Raw genomic sequence first — 15,387 nt, 5'->3', positions numbered from 1 at the left:
TGAAAATGCTTTTATAATGCTCTTTCTGGGCTTTGTATGATGATAAAAGATGTCCATAGATGACATATGATGCTCTGTTTCTTGCAGATATCTTGTGTGGAACATCTCTGTGACACTTTATGTTACCATCTTGATCTTGCTGCGTTTGTTGCATGTGTCAACTCTGGTCGATCATGGAGTTCAAAATTCTCATTATTGCAATCTGGAAAAGGGCATTTGGTTTGTAGCAGAGCAGATACTGATTCAGATCTCTTTGTCGAGAACTTTGTACTAGAAAGGCTATCTGTTCAGAGTCCTCTTCGGGTGAGTGTTTCTCCCATGGCTCTTGAGATATCAATTCAGAAGTTTACAATTGTGTTCCGGCTAAAAATCAACTTTAATTTATTTGATTGCATAAGTAAGGGCATGATCTTCTCAAGTTGATGTATCTGTTATTTGCAATGTTAGGCTTTTGGTAATTTAGAATTGTCATCAGCAAATGGTGTTTTTTCTTTGAAATTCTTAAAGGCTAAAGCTTTAATGAAACATTTAATGACGTTTCTTTTATATATGTTTTATTTTGGATTGTGATGTTACATTTTTAAAGAATCTTTTATGCAGGTGTTGTTTGATGTTGTTCCAGGCATCAGATTTGAGGATGCGCTTGAGCTGATTAAAATGCAGCCAATGTCTTCTAGCATTGGTATAGAAAGGAGGTAGGATACTGGGGTTACTTTGTGGGTCCAAGGTGTTAACTTAAGTTTTTAATTTTGAACATCATATTCTTAAAAAAGAAGCTATAATTTGTAGCTTGTCGTCATGTAAGGTATGTGTTCGATGCTGTAGGGTCCTGTATTTGAGAAAATTAAGTCACATTTCTTTCCTAATGTTCTTTGCGTTTCAAACTGTTTTTTGTTTTTTGTTTCTGGATAGGATCCAAGATATTGAACTTATGCACATGCGCTATGCCCTAGAATCAGCTGTTCTTGCACTAGGATCAATGGAAAAGGGCGTGACAGCTGAAAGAGATTATCATCAAGTTGCATTCTGTCATTTGAATGATCTTTCCAAGCATTTGGAGTCAATAGATAGTATTGCCCGAAAGGTTGTTTCCTCATGGTTTTCCTTTTTCAACACACACTGAATATTAGCTATTTGTATTGGTAGTCTACCATTGATATTGTTCTGAATTTCTAATCTTAAGTACATCTAAGTGTACAGTTTGCAGTAATTTGTCAGATACTGAAATATATCTCAGTCGATTCTTTTCGAACTACATATAGTTAGTTAACTCGTCGATTCTTCTAAATTCAACACCCATGGGTTGGCCATAGAAGTTAAATGACCATGCTCATATAAATGTTTTTTTTTGGTTTTCTTTTTTGTTGATGTAGATACTCATGGTGAGCGTCGTTATCTCACTTTTGCACATGAATGATCTGTCCCTCAATATGAAACATTGCAATTCACCTGGGAAACCTTCCTCATCACCCTGTTCCAATTCGTCAGAACAACCTGATCTGACAGCATTTGAAGGGAGTAATGGAATGGTTATATCGTTCATAACAGTGCTATTTGATATACTGCGTTGCACTCTTTCTTCAGCTGTGATTCAAGATGATGAGATATCTAACTATGGTGCTGGTATGGGGGGAAGAAAGGCTTTGGAGTGGAGAGTCTCCATTGCTACACGTTTCATAGAAGAGTGGGAATGGCGATTGTCGATCTTGCAGCATCTGCTACCATTGTCTGAACGGCAGTGGAGATGGAAAGAAGCATTGACTATTCTGCGTGCAGCTCCTTCCAAACTGCTTAACCTGTAAATCTTGAATCTCTTTTTTCACATAATATTCTTGTTTATGATATACTTGTCTTGCTGTGGTTCCTGTTGAGTAACCAACTTGCTTGGTTGTGTCTTTCTTTATTTTGTAATTATTGTGCTGTCTTTTTTTTCTAGTTGTTTAATTCTTGAGGTGATAACTGAAAAGTTGCTTGACCAATGACCCCACATCCACTAGTTTGTCTGCTATATTCTGTCAGTAACACTGCAATTGTGGCTATTGGTAATAAGAATCCACATTTACTAGTTACCGGTCCTGTGAATTTTGTAATAGTCATTTGTTTGGATTATTGGTATTTCAGTTGTGTTGAGCATTGTCTGATTAGTAGGATTGATATTTGAGTAAAAAAGCAAGTTGTCTGGCTATTTCTCTCTCTCTCTCTCTCCTCATCTTCTTTAGGCTGCCGGACAACTTGCATACCTAAATTATTCAAAGTAAGCCCCTCCCTCTCCCTGACTTCTGAATGTTTATTTTTTAAACTGTGATTTGACATGACTGGTCGTAGAGATTTCTTTCTATGTTTGCGTCTCTTACCAGCTGCCTCTAATTGTATGGTTTATAATTCAATAACTGTTTTTTTTCTGTAACATGCGTGGAATTATATTTCTATGCGAAGTTATGCTTTCTTAGATGCTTGGAGTATCATTTAATTGCTGTTCCTGAACTTCTTGTGCGCTGGGGGTTAGAATTGGGTGACAGAACTTGGAAAAAAATAGTTTTTAATAAAGAAAAATAACTTTCATTGCAGTAAAAATGAAAGAATACACAAACATAAAAAAAACCAGTCCAAAAAAAAGTCTAACCACAAAAAGTGACTCCAACTATATAAAAGAGAACCTATTGGATCGATACAGAGAGTCCTTGAAATCGAAGCCTAGAGGAAAACATGAAATCTAACAAGGGACTCCCTAGGATTTGTTTCAAACTCCCTAAACACACAATTATTCCTCTTCCTCCAAAGATCTCACTAAATAGCATAAAGGAAAGGTCCGTTTTGTTGTATTCTCTATTGGAAGGAGGAAGACTTTGATTGCATTCTTTGGAGATGCAAGTTCACAAAAGCCGAGTTGAGCGAGTTCTTTCTAACTTTGGGTTTTTGTTAGCATGGCATAGTAAGCCATAAAAACCGACCTTTCTCACAACAGGGTAGATGGAGGAGGAACTCCCCGATCAAATCACCAAACTCCCTATGCCATGCTGGCAAAAACTCAAAAGTTTGAAAGAACTCGCTCCACATGCCTCTTGCAAACTTGCATCTTCAGAGAACGCGATCAAAGTTTTCCTCCTTTCGACGGAGAATAGAACAAAACAGAGGCCATCTTCTTCACAAGGTGATCCAAAGTGTGAACCCTTCCATGTAAAGCCCACTTAGAAAAGAACTTAATTTTCCTAGAAATTTTAATCCTCCAAAGCACAGAGAACACTGACACTCCTATGGAAGAAGGATCAATAAGGCTAGGAGTTACACGAAAATCCCTTCAAAGGATCGAGCTCTACACTCTAAAATCTCCCTCCTTATATGAAAACAATCACCTCAAGCAAGGACAAAAGAGATGCATCATCCATGGCTTCCCTATCAACCAAAGGGCGATAGAATCTAAACAAAAAGATATGGAACTTCTAGACCAAACTTAAAAGTTTGGCACAACGGTGTGCATCCTTCTCATGGTCCTTACTAATTCTCACATTTCCGTAACAATCATTCTCACTACTACCATTTCCAACACTTCTTCCCTTTTTGCCCCTCCTCGTATATGTCTTCACAATTGGAGGTCCTACACTACCAAGCTTTTGTATTTTGGGAGACTTTGGAGGATAATTGATGAGTGGATTGGAGATACCTCCTCCTTCTAAAAGCCGTATATTAGCCTTTGCATCTTTGGTTTTGGATCGTCTTCTAATCTTTTATTTCCACCTTTTTAGACCTCCCATGAAGTTATCAAGAGAATGGGGGCTAAACCCTGTACGCATTTTGTCAAATGGTGTTGGTCTTCTCTCCCGATCATGTATGGTGGTCTTGGTGTGGGTTTGTAGGAGGAAAACTTGTGGATGAGAGTTGTTGCTAGCTTTCGTGGGTTGGGTTCTCACCTCTAGGACTTCCAAAATCATCTTAAGAGAAAAAGGGGGTAACATGTGGTTAGTAATTATTTTTATTTTCTTTTAACATTCGCAAGTGTTCAGGTTAGCTTATACGCACGTCGACTAATCTCATAGGAGAACGACAACCTGTCTGACCCTACAATATTTGGGTGTCAAGGAAACTCATAGAAAATTAACTTCGAAATAGGTGGCCACCATGGATTGAACCCATGAACTCTTGGTTAGTTTTTGAGACTACGTTTTCTCTTTTACCACTAGGCCAACCATGATGGTTAGTCATTGTTGAAAGCGAGGATTTGCTTATTCAATTCTTTTTTTTGATAAGAAACAAGTATATTCATATAACATAACAGAACAATCTAAGGGCAAGGGACAAGAGGGCCCTCCCCGGAAGAAGCTAAGGAACTAAGAAATGATAGCCTTTCAATTGTTGAAAATCATTGAAAGGCTATAATTGCAAAAGTGTTTGGTGTAATTCGTACTCCACCAAGAGGCTGTGTGTTGCAACACAGTCCAAAAAGAATCAAAAGAGTTATATCTATCTTAAAAAATTCTACTATTCCTTTCTTTCCAAATGCACCACAAAAGGGATCGAGATGCACATTCAATTCTTGAAGCTCAAAGTCAGTAATAGCAAATGAATCTTATTGACCAATTGAGCAACTAATGATGGTTTGTAGCTCTCTGTTCAATATACTTTTGAGATGATTTGAGAGGAAGTTACGAAGGCTTCCTATTCAATATATTTCCTTGTCTCTCTTTTTTAGTAAAAAACGTGGGGGGTGAGGATTTGAATGTTTGACCTTGGAAGGAGTAGATTCCTTAATTGTGTTGGTGTCCCTTGTTAAAAAATAAAACCTCTAAAGATTGGGTCAAATGCGAAAGTGGCTTGAACCTTTTATTTTCTTTAGTGGAAAGGCTTCTAGAGCAACTCATAGTTATAGAATATTTTGACATGTGAGAAACAAGAAAAGTTCCAAAGCTAGATGTGGTTGGTGGTAGATGGTTTATAATGTTATCAACTGAATGTTTCTACTTGGTTTGAGGATATTCATTTTTCTTGCTCATCCACCATTGGGGTGGCTAGTAATTAAGGATCTCTTACAGATGTGGACTCCTTGTATTTGCAGATGTATGCAGAAAGCAAAATATGATCTAGGAGAGGAGGCAGTTCATAGATTTTCATTATCAGCAGAAGACAAAGCCACACTTGAACTAGCTGAGTGGGTTGATAATGCCATCAGAAGAGTATCTGTACGAACCTCCTAGTCAATGCATAATTTCTGGTTTTACTGATTTTACATTATGAACTATGACATGTGCTTTAGCTAGAAAAAAACTAACCAAATCTATGCCTCAATCTGCACATGTGGTTCTGTTCTGCATGCTCTCATTTATTTTCCTTTTATTAGGCCAGTGCTATTCATATTGCACGAGTGTGGTGTTTATATTCTGTTGCTTATGTTATACATTTATTTTATACTACCTTGTTTCATGCCTAATGTTTGTAGCATTTCTATTTTATAATTTGAATGGCCCTTATCATTTAAGAGACATTTGAAGAAGCAATTCTTTAGCTGCTTTTAAATAAATTAAAACCGGCCACAAAGAAATGTAAAATGGACCTGAACTGAGACTATTATTGAACCATTTTCTGGAGATGTCCAAAACCAGCAACAAACATTGCATCTTTTATTTTATTAACATTTATGTGACTTAATTTGGTATTATCATTGTTTGATTGTGCTATGTAAAAATATTTGACTTTTTTCTCTCCAGATGGAAGATGTCATGTCCCGTGCTGCTGATGGGATTTCTGCAGTACAAGAGATTGATTTTTCCTCATTATGTTCCCAATTAGGTCCCTTGCCTGTAGTACGTGCTTCTTTAGTCCTTTTCCTTTTCACACCAAGGCTTGTGGTTTAATTGAAAAGAAAAAGATATGCAGTTCAAAGTTATTATCAATGTCATCCCAATGTACTAATAAGCTCGTTGATATTTGATTTCCTTGTCAGATTCTTCTATGTATTGACATTGCAACAACTTCTGTACGAAGTAAGAAGATATCCTTGCAGCTTCTTGATCAGGCATTGCTCTTACTCATTTTAAACGCAATATATTGAGTTTGATATGTAGTTTACTTGGCTGCACGCGCACACACACACAGGAAAAACAGAAATTTTATTAAGAACAATAGAGGACAAAGAAGGTAGCTGGCATAAACGAGCTAAGGTGCCCTTTTTCTTCTAAATGCTGGTTTAGCATCTTTTCTTTGCTCAAAACAGTTTGGGTTTTTGATGGTTCTCTAAGTGCCAATGTGTTTCAACTATTGAGGGGGCCTTATTTATAAAAAAAAATCTTTTTCTAATATGGGTTAATTTTATAAAAGCGTTGCTAGCAGAGATTTGGTTTGAGTGCAGCCAACGTAATTTCCATGATAAGAAAAGGGATTGGGTTGATACAGTAGAAACTTCTAAAAGAAATGCAGCTGCTTGGTGTTCTTCGAATGCTGAATTTAAAGATTATTCAATTAAAGACATTTGCCTCAACTGGACTGCCTTCATTTGAAGAAAATCATGACTGTTATGTTCCAGATTGCTAGATCAGATTTTGTTTTTTTGTAGTGTTGCTGGAATTAGTTTGTATTCCTACATTTGTTTTAGCTCTTTTCAGCTTTGAATATGTCAACTGTTAGGAAGTGTTTATTGCTACTTTCGGTCTTAGCATGACCTGAATATCTTTCATTTTTTCGGATATGAAGAGGGTGCAATGGGGGTGTCAACCTAATTGAGATGTTCGGGTGCACCTATTGATTCTCTCTATCTCTATCTCTCCCTTTTGTAGGCTTCTCTATTATTCTCAATGTATAACTCTCTTGTACTTTGAGTATTATTACTAATAAAGAAGCTTGTCTCATTTTCAAAAAAAGAATATGTACCATGAAGTTTTCTTTATTTGTTCATTTCCCTCTTCAATTTCTCATGAAGTTGATGTAAATCAATACCTACTGTCTTCTAGTTTCTGTTTTAACACACTGTTAGTTGGCTAAAACTACTTAGTTAGTTACTATGTAACGAACTTGTACTAATTTTCTCAATAAATAAAGCATCTCCTCTCACATTGAGAGACAGATTATACACTCATCCAAAAGTAGTCTTTAGTTTTACACTAGAAGTTGTAAGATTTTTTTTTCCCTACCAGTTAAGTGACTTACTTTTGTTTTGTATTTTTTGCAGGCTCAAATTATGCTATCTGAGATATATCCAGGTGCACCTCCTAAGTCTGGGTCCAATTATTGGGATCAGATCCTTGAAGTGGGAGTCATCTCTGTTTCAAGGCGCATTCTCAAGCGTTTACATGAGTTTGTGGAACAGGTGATTATTTATGTATAATTTATTTGACGTTCTTACTATCTACTTTTTGAAGATTTATCCAATTTTATTTTTTAAGAGTTACATTTCATTGGTAAAATGAAATTAGGGAACAAGATTCATTCCATAACTGGAATGTATTTATCTTTCCATTTGTAAATTTCCATTTATTACTTTTACAGCTTTCACTCACTCCCTCGTGGTGTTTGTATCATTTGAGCATTAGTCTCTCTTTTCATTTTATTAATGAAATGATTCGTTTGTTGTTAAAAAATGATATAATATTCACCACAATCAAACAACATCCTGCTTTCTTGGAGAGTGGGGGAGGCAGAGGTAACTGAACTAAGAAGAAGACAGGGATCTCAGCTGCTATCCCGTTTAGAGTACATCAGATATGCACACTCATACATAAATGAGGGTTGAAATTAGAATAATAAATAATGCAAAAATCAAATTAATTTTTTTGCTATATTTGCAAATTTTGAATAACCATTGCTCGATAAGATTTAAATGTACCTATATTTTCTTTTGCTACTCATTGCAATTTTCGTTGTACAATTGCACCAGACTTATACGCTCTCCTTTGTGATATCTTCTAGGAAAATTCTCCATGCCTTCAGTCTATTATGTCCGGTGAGAATATTATTTCTTCAGCAGAGGACTCACAACGTCAAGGGCAAAGGGAACGTGCTCTTGGTATGCTACATCAAATGATTGAAGATGCCCATCAAGGAAAGCGACAATTTCTTAGTGGTATGTATTTCTTCATTGATTAAATTGTTAATTTTCTTCTTTTGCCTGAGCTAAACCATTGATCTCATTGTCTATTCCTGTCTTATGAAACCTAAGGTAAGCTTCATAACTTGGCAAGAGCTGTTACTGATGAACTAGAACACCATTTTCTTAAAAGTGGGGAAAACCAGTCTGCAAACCGGAAGGTAACTAATTTGAACAAGGATGGGGTTCTTGGTCTTGGGCTTAGAGCTGTAAATCAGACACATTTGAGTTCTATAGCTGGAGATAGTAGCATGCATGCAGTTGGTTATGATGTGAAAGAAGCTGGGAAGATGCTATTTGGACCGTTAAGCACCAAGCCTTCAACATATCTATCACAATTCATTCTCCATATTGCTGCAGTTGGTGACATTGTGGATGGAACTGATACAACTCATGATTTCAACTATTTCTCACTTGTGTACGAGTGGCCTAAAGATGTAAGTATCCTTGTTCTTCTTTCCTCTTGCATGCTTATTTGGCACAATCTTTGCATCATTTTAGTTGTTATCTACTGAATGACATGGTTTTCAGAATGATTGTAGAATCACTTGGGAGACATGTTTGTCTAGTTTTTTTTGTTCAAGAATGAAGGCTTGATATAGCACAATTTAGTGGATCAGACGCTACATTATTTTCTTTATTTTGAAGTAGATTTCTTTTTCTATTCGAAACCTTGGAGCAAAATTGCTGAAAGTTACATAGGGTCCTAGAGGTTATCATTCTTTCAAATTGTAAATTTTACTAGCTCTAGCCTCTAGGGCTTTGGCATTGGGGAAAACATACATTGTATTCCAAAGGAGGCTTATGAAAGGCATGCTTTGTGCTTAATAATTCAATTTTTTTGCATAGATTAATGATCTTGGATGAAAATTGTTTTCTTCTACTCGCTTTGTACAATGCAGCTTATAACTCGACTTGTTTTTGATCGAGGAAGCACTGATGCAGCTGGTAAAGTTGCTGAAATAATGAATGCAGATTTTGTTCATGAAGTGATTTCAGCATGTGTGCCTCCTGTTTATCCCCCACGATCTGGATGCGGATGGGCATGTATTCCAATTGTTCCATCTTGTTCGAAAGGTAGTTCTGAGAATAGACTACTCTCACCGTCAACGAAGGAGGCAAAGTTAAGCTGTGCTAGAAGTTCATTGGCAATGACTGGAATTCCTCTTTATCCGTTACAGTTGGATATTGTAAAGCATTTGGTTAAGATATCTCCAGTAAGGGCTATCTTGGCATGCGTTTTTGGGAGTAGTATATTGTACAGTGGTAGCAACCCTGTTTCAAGCTCCTCAAATGATGGCTTACTGCAGGCGCCTGATGCTGACAGGCTCTTTTTAGAGTTTGCTCTTGATCAATCTGAGAGGTTGTTATTTCTTATATCATTTACTTTTCAATTTTACTTTCATTTTTTCCATTTGTGTTTATTGTTTTTTGAACTTTAAAGTAGGTTTCCAACTTTAAACCGGTGGATACAATTGCAAACCAATCTTCATCGAGTTTCAGAGTTTGCTATAACAGCAAAACAGGATTCTGATGATTTTGGTTTGAAGTCTGACACGAGGGCTTCAATGAAGAGACTTCTTGAGCATGACAGCGATACCGAGTCAGAGTTTGATGAAATCGTTAGTAGCAGTAAAACTTCGGTGCCTTTACCCGGTATAAATGTTCAGGATGCAACGTTTCAAGATGGATGGGGCCATTTTGCAAAATCCGATATTCATGAACTTGATACAACAACTTTTCTTTCGTTTGATTGGGAAAATGAAGAACCCTATCAGAAAGCTGTGGAGCGGTACTGTAAATCATTCTTCTTCTTAGTATTCTTGAATTTCCTTTTGTCAGCAATCTATGTGTTCAACATGTTAGTAGATTGATGTCTATTATTTTGTGTTTGGTGGAAGTTTATACTTCCATATGTGTCTATTTAGTATACTTAATAAGTGTTCAATGCATGCTTAGCAAATGTTGGATATACTTTGATTTTTTACCATAAGACTATCATGTACCCGATACATGTTGAATTTGATTCTTTGGCTGTACAAAGTAGTTGCTAGGTTTTATCAGTGGTTGAAAAGGGTGCTACCCCGGAAAATCAATTGGCTTTTGAGTTTTGCCAAGATTGGATAGGTCAATCACTTGTGGCTAACAAACTTATTGAGGAATGGTACTGTGAGAAAAGGAAAGAAATTGTGGTAAAATTTGATTTGAAGAGGCCTTCGATAAAATAGATAGGGAATTGGGATTACTTGGAGAAATCCTTAAAGTAAAGGGTTTTGGGACAAAAATGGAGGGGATGCAATATTGCTCATATATCCCCCAAAAATTTCTACAATATCATCATCATCAACATCATTATTTTGGATAAGCCTTATATCTTCATTTGCTCTCTGCAACCGGTCAGTTGCGCATCTTTTGACGATCCTCTCTCCTCCAATCCTTTGAACAAGAAGTTAAACTCTCATATTAATTCGGTTGACATTTTTTAAAAGAAAGATAATTTGCTTCTCTTGTCAATAGCAGATCCTCATCAAAGTCATCTCAGCTCTTCATCTTCAATTTCCCTCTCCTTTCAATATTCTCCTTTCAGCGTTAGTAGTGAGGAAGTGGAGCAATTGGATAGGTCAACTGAGTTTGAGAGAGAAATTTGGAGCCTCTAGAAACAGATCTCAGTGCCCTGTTTCGATGCGAAGAAGAGCCAAAATCTGCAAATTTGCCTTCTGCAACTCGCTCTTGTCCCCAGTCTTGCGAAATTCCCGATCATTTAAAGTCAATAGTTGCTGCTTGTGGACTTATTCTAGTATGATTCTTCAGCCGTTAAATGTATTCCTCCAGATTCTGGTCCAACTTCAGTCTTTCTTGGATTTCTATTCATGTGGGTGGCAAGTAATGTAAAGGCTCTATGCTGATGCTGATATTTTGAACTACTTTTTCGAGGCTCCTCTGGATTTTGGATTACTATGGCATGATAGGCTACAAGGCAGCCGGTTGCATCTTCTTGCAAATTTTTAGATTTGAATGGGTTCCTTGTGAGAGATTTTTCGTTATGCTTTGTATTTAGATTTCTTTGGTTGTGGTTCTGTTTAGCTTAAATTTTTCTGTTGGAATTTGCTTTTTAACTTGTCATCTCCTTTGTTTACCTAAGTTTAGCTTTTGTTGTAGTTGTTGACTCTTTGGGTCTAAATAGCATCAGTCTTTGGTCCGACAAGTTCTTTAGGCAGTCTATTATCTCTCATTGGATCAAATGTTTAGTTTATTAAAGGGATATTCAACTCCCCTTCTTGTATAGAAAAGTCTTATCTCGTTTCAATGGTGATGAGGAATCATGGGTCGGTGTGAGCAATGCAGAAGTACAAGTTCCTTTAGAGGAACCAGTGGAATGGAAGCTGCTATCAGCCATATTTGCAGAGGCCTACAGTCATACTTTTGCAAGTGAAGAGTTTCACCATTTCTAACTCTTTCTCTCCCCCATTTCTAGGCTTCTCTGTTACTCTCAATGTATAATTCTCTTCTTGTACTTTGAGTTTATTAATAATATTGTAGCTTCTGTTGTTTTTTTGATTGTTACTTTGATCTTTTCAAGACCTTAGTATTGTTCTTGTACTTTGGTCTTTTCTTTATATTTTGGATACTATTATGGTGCTATGGGGGTGTCAACCTAGTTGAGATGTCCGGGTGCACCTACTGATCCTATCTCTATCTATCTATCTATCTATCTCCCTCTCCCCCTTTTATTGACTTCCCTATTATTCTCATTGTATAGCTCTCTTGTACATTGAGTTTATTAATAATAAAGAAACTTGTCTCATTTTCAAAAAAATATTGAAGCTTGTCCCATTTTCAAAAAAAAAAAAAAAAAAAAGAAGAAAATGGTGAAACTTTTCTCTAATAAAGGGAACAAAAGTTAGAAAACCAATATCTATGTTCCTGCTAAAAGGCACATGGTGATGTAGCCTAAAAGATAGAAGGAGAATTTTTTCCAAAAATCAACTCAAAGTCTTTAGTGAAGCATGATATTTGGTCCAGTGATAAATCAATTTTGATATCAATTAACTGTTGTGAGTGCAAGAAAACAATTACTCTATTTATAGAGAATTGGAAAACAAACTAATCTTAATCACAATTAGTCAAAGAAACCAATCTTAATCTTAATAAACCAAGGAAACTAATCCTAATCCTAAACAATTAAGGATTTGACCAAGATACTGTAATTTACCCTAATCCTACTACATCACATGGTGCCAGCCTAGGTGTAGCTCAAATCTTTGCTTCCTCTAAGGGGTCGTGGGTTCAAATTCTTCTGCCCCACATTTGGTGTAATATTCTTAAAAAGGAATTACATATAATATGACCCACGTTTTGTTTGTTATTTAGTCTGGAAATTTACTTCTAAGAATTTTTCATTTCAACTTTACTGAACTATGAAATCAATCGTTGTTATACTGATCATTCAATTTTGTTACAATTTTTCTTTTTCATTTATCACAATCAAAGTTTTGTTTTTTATACAAAAAAATTCTAACGAAGTGGTGGGGTTTTTTCTTTTCTTTCTTTTTCTTTAGAACAGATTAATTGATGATGGCCAATTAATGGATGCTCTTGCTATTTCTGATCGATTTCTACGTAATGGAGCCTCTGATTCGTTGCTTAAACTACTGATTGAACGTGAGGAAGAGAGAGATTCAATTTTTAGACAATCTCAACCTCATGGAAATCCTGGTGTCTGGAGTACTAGCTGGCAGTATTGTCTACGGTTGAAGGATAAACAACTAGCGGCTAGACTTGCCCTTAAGTAAGTGATGTCATAGAAAGTTTTCTCTCTTCTTGTCATGCACTGTAGCTGATTTCTAAAATTACATATCTGATGCTTAACTTGCGCTTGTTAAATTTCTCAAGTTAAGTAGATACGAGAATGGTTTTATATCATCATTCTTATTTTCTTTGTTATAGTTTCCCAATGAGAACATGAACTTTTGACTGCTTTCTGGGTATTAGAAATTTCAAGATATTAATTAAAAGAAATTTTCATTCCAGGTATATGCATAGGTGGGAGCTGGATGCTGCTTTGAATGTTCTTACTATGTGCAGCTGCCACCTGCCTCAGTCTGATCCTCTAAGAAATCAAGTGCGACCCTTAAATTGTAGTCTGTTTTGGCCTTTGTTGCTTGCTATTTGTGGATTACTCTCCCAGATAGTCAAAACTGATTCCTTCCTGCTTTTGCATTAATCAAATGGAACATGTAGGTCATGCAAATCAGACAAGCTTTGCAGAAGTATGGACATATATTAAGTGCTGACGATCATTTTAGCAGCTGGCAAGAGGTCACAAATATTTGTTTTATCAAATTTACATTTTGAGTGGGAAAAGGTTTTAAAGTCGCTTTTGTGCCAGGGTTTAGTATCTAGTAATAATCTTTTCATTCACCGCTATGCTGTTCGCTTGGACATCAGGTTGAAGTGGAGTGTAAGGAGGATCCTGAGGGATTGGCTCTTAGATTAGCCGGTAAAGGAGCTGTTTTTGCTGCTTTAGAGGTAGCTGAAAGTGCTGGACTTTCTATAGACTTGCGCCGAGAACTACAGGGAAGACAACTTGTTAAGCTTCTGACTGCTGACCCGCTCAATGGTGGAGGCCCAGCAGAGGCTTCGCGCTTTCTTTCTTCACTACGTGACTCAGATGATGCATTGCCTGTGGCTATGGGTGCAATGCAATTACTACCCAATCTCCGCTCAAAGCAGCTTCTGGTAATAATTGTATTCTGGTCTAACATTTAAAGATTGGCTAGACCTAGTGATTTGATTTTCCATTTTTGTTTCTTAAATATAATTTTCTTTCCATTTTCTCCAAAGGTTCACTTTTTCCTGAAGCGTAGAGAAGGAAATCTGTCTGAAGTTGAGGTATCTCGACTTAACTCCTGGGCCTTAGGTCTGCGTGTGTTGGCTGCTTTGCCACTGCCATGGCAGCAAAGATGTTCATCGTTACATGAGCATCCTCATTTGATACTGGAGGTTTTGCTGATGAGGAAGCAACTGCAATCTGCTTCTTTGGTATTACAACTCTTGACATTTAGTACCTCTTGATTCTTTGCTAACATTCCAGTGGCTGTAAATTGTATGTATCTGGTGGAATGCTGAGTTGATGTCATCCCGATTCAGCATTCAAAGATATCCTCTTTTATGTTTCTCTAAGATAAAATCTGATGATTAATCCAATTCATGTGCAGATTATAAAAGAATTTCCTTCCTTGAGAGACAACAATGTCATCATTACTTATGCCACTAAAGCTATTCTTGTCAATATCAACTCTCCACCTAGAGAACATCGTGTATCCATCTCAGGAACAAGACCTAAACCGAAACCAAGATCAGGAGTGTCTGCAAGGTCATCTTTCACTACCAGCCTAAGTAATTTTCAGAAAGAGGCTCGTAGAGCTTTTTCATGGGCTCCTCGAAATAATACTGGGGAAAAGTCTGCTCCAAAAGAGCTTTACAGAAAAAGGAAGAGTTCTGGGCTCGCACCATCTGAAAGAGTTGCATGGGAGGCAATGACTGGAATTCAAGAGGATGGGGTATCATCATTTCCCATGGACGGTCAAGAAAGACTTCCATCTGTTTCGATTGCCGAGGAGTGGATGCTAACAGGAGATGCAGAAAAGGATGAAGCTGTTCGTGGATCTCATAGATATGAAAGTGCCCCTGACTTTACTCTTTTTAAGGTATGACTGAGAGATTGATAAGGAAATTGGGTTCATTATAGAAAATAAAAGTTACTGCTCGAACATCATCAGGTTGGTAGCATCTTTGTTTTCCATGCATGTACAATCCTGATGCTGTTTTTTATGAGGTTTGATTGTATTGGGGGAGTGGTTAAGGAGCACCTTTTCCTTTTCTTTTTACTTTTTTATGCATCTCTGGAAAACAAATATTTTATTGAAATTAATAGGTCATGAATAAAGGTTTCTATTTTCCTATAAAAAGAAGAAAAAGTTATTGTAAAATGTTAGGAGCATAATGCATCCTGAAAACGATACTAGATTGCTGAAGGAAATTTCATTTGATGGGAATGAACAAAAAGAAAAGAAAACAAAGTAAAAATTTAAACATTTGATATTCTTCGTGGAACTATAAGTAGTGTTGGTGATATATAATTAAATTTGCCTTCAACCACCAGCTCAAGTTTTTGGGTGAATTGGTGGTTTAATAGGTAGAATATTCGATTTGAACCCAAGCCGCTTCAGCATCTTTAGCTTTATTTGAAAAAGGATTGCCTTCACATATTTCTTGTCAAATTAGCCAAAAAACTGCAGAAACCTAATAATATT

General features: G+C 36.6%; 1 protein-coding gene across 1 annotated transcript in view; it reads left to right on the top strand.

The window, feature by feature from the left end:
- Positions 1 to 15,387, top strand: part of LOC101214937 — a 28,916-nt gene that overhangs the window by 2,188 nt on the left and 11,341 nt on the right. The window contains exons 5-22 of the mRNA XM_004136413.3: positions 88 to 303; positions 601 to 695; positions 913 to 1,084; positions 1,374 to 1,798; positions 5,051 to 5,174; positions 5,700 to 5,795; positions 5,936 to 6,007; positions 7,157 to 7,294; positions 7,894 to 8,047; positions 8,144 to 8,508; positions 8,974 to 9,434; positions 9,519 to 9,863; positions 12,636 to 12,860; positions 13,103 to 13,193; positions 13,313 to 13,390; positions 13,520 to 13,810; positions 13,916 to 14,113; positions 14,290 to 14,781. Of these exons, the coding sequence (XP_004136461.1) occupies positions 88 to 303; positions 601 to 695; positions 913 to 1,084; positions 1,374 to 1,798; positions 5,051 to 5,174; positions 5,700 to 5,795; positions 5,936 to 6,007; positions 7,157 to 7,294; positions 7,894 to 8,047; positions 8,144 to 8,508; positions 8,974 to 9,434; positions 9,519 to 9,863; positions 12,636 to 12,860; positions 13,103 to 13,193; positions 13,313 to 13,390; positions 13,520 to 13,810; positions 13,916 to 14,113; positions 14,290 to 14,781 (4,038 nt within the window). The remainder of the gene's footprint in view (positions 1 to 87; positions 304 to 600; positions 696 to 912; positions 1,085 to 1,373; positions 1,799 to 5,050; positions 5,175 to 5,699; positions 5,796 to 5,935; positions 6,008 to 7,156; positions 7,295 to 7,893; positions 8,048 to 8,143; positions 8,509 to 8,973; positions 9,435 to 9,518; positions 9,864 to 12,635; positions 12,861 to 13,102; positions 13,194 to 13,312; positions 13,391 to 13,519; positions 13,811 to 13,915; positions 14,114 to 14,289; positions 14,782 to 15,387) is intronic.

This window comes from Cucumis sativus, chromosome 3, assembly GCF_000004075.3.
Source record: "Cucumis sativus cultivar 9930 chromosome 3, Cucumber_9930_V3, whole genome shotgun sequence".
Classification (NCBI taxonomy): Eukaryota; Viridiplantae; Streptophyta; class Magnoliopsida; order Cucurbitales; family Cucurbitaceae; genus Cucumis; species Cucumis sativus.
The sequence above is the reverse complement of the archived record's forward strand: the minus strand, read 5'-3'. Positions and strand labels throughout refer to the sequence as shown.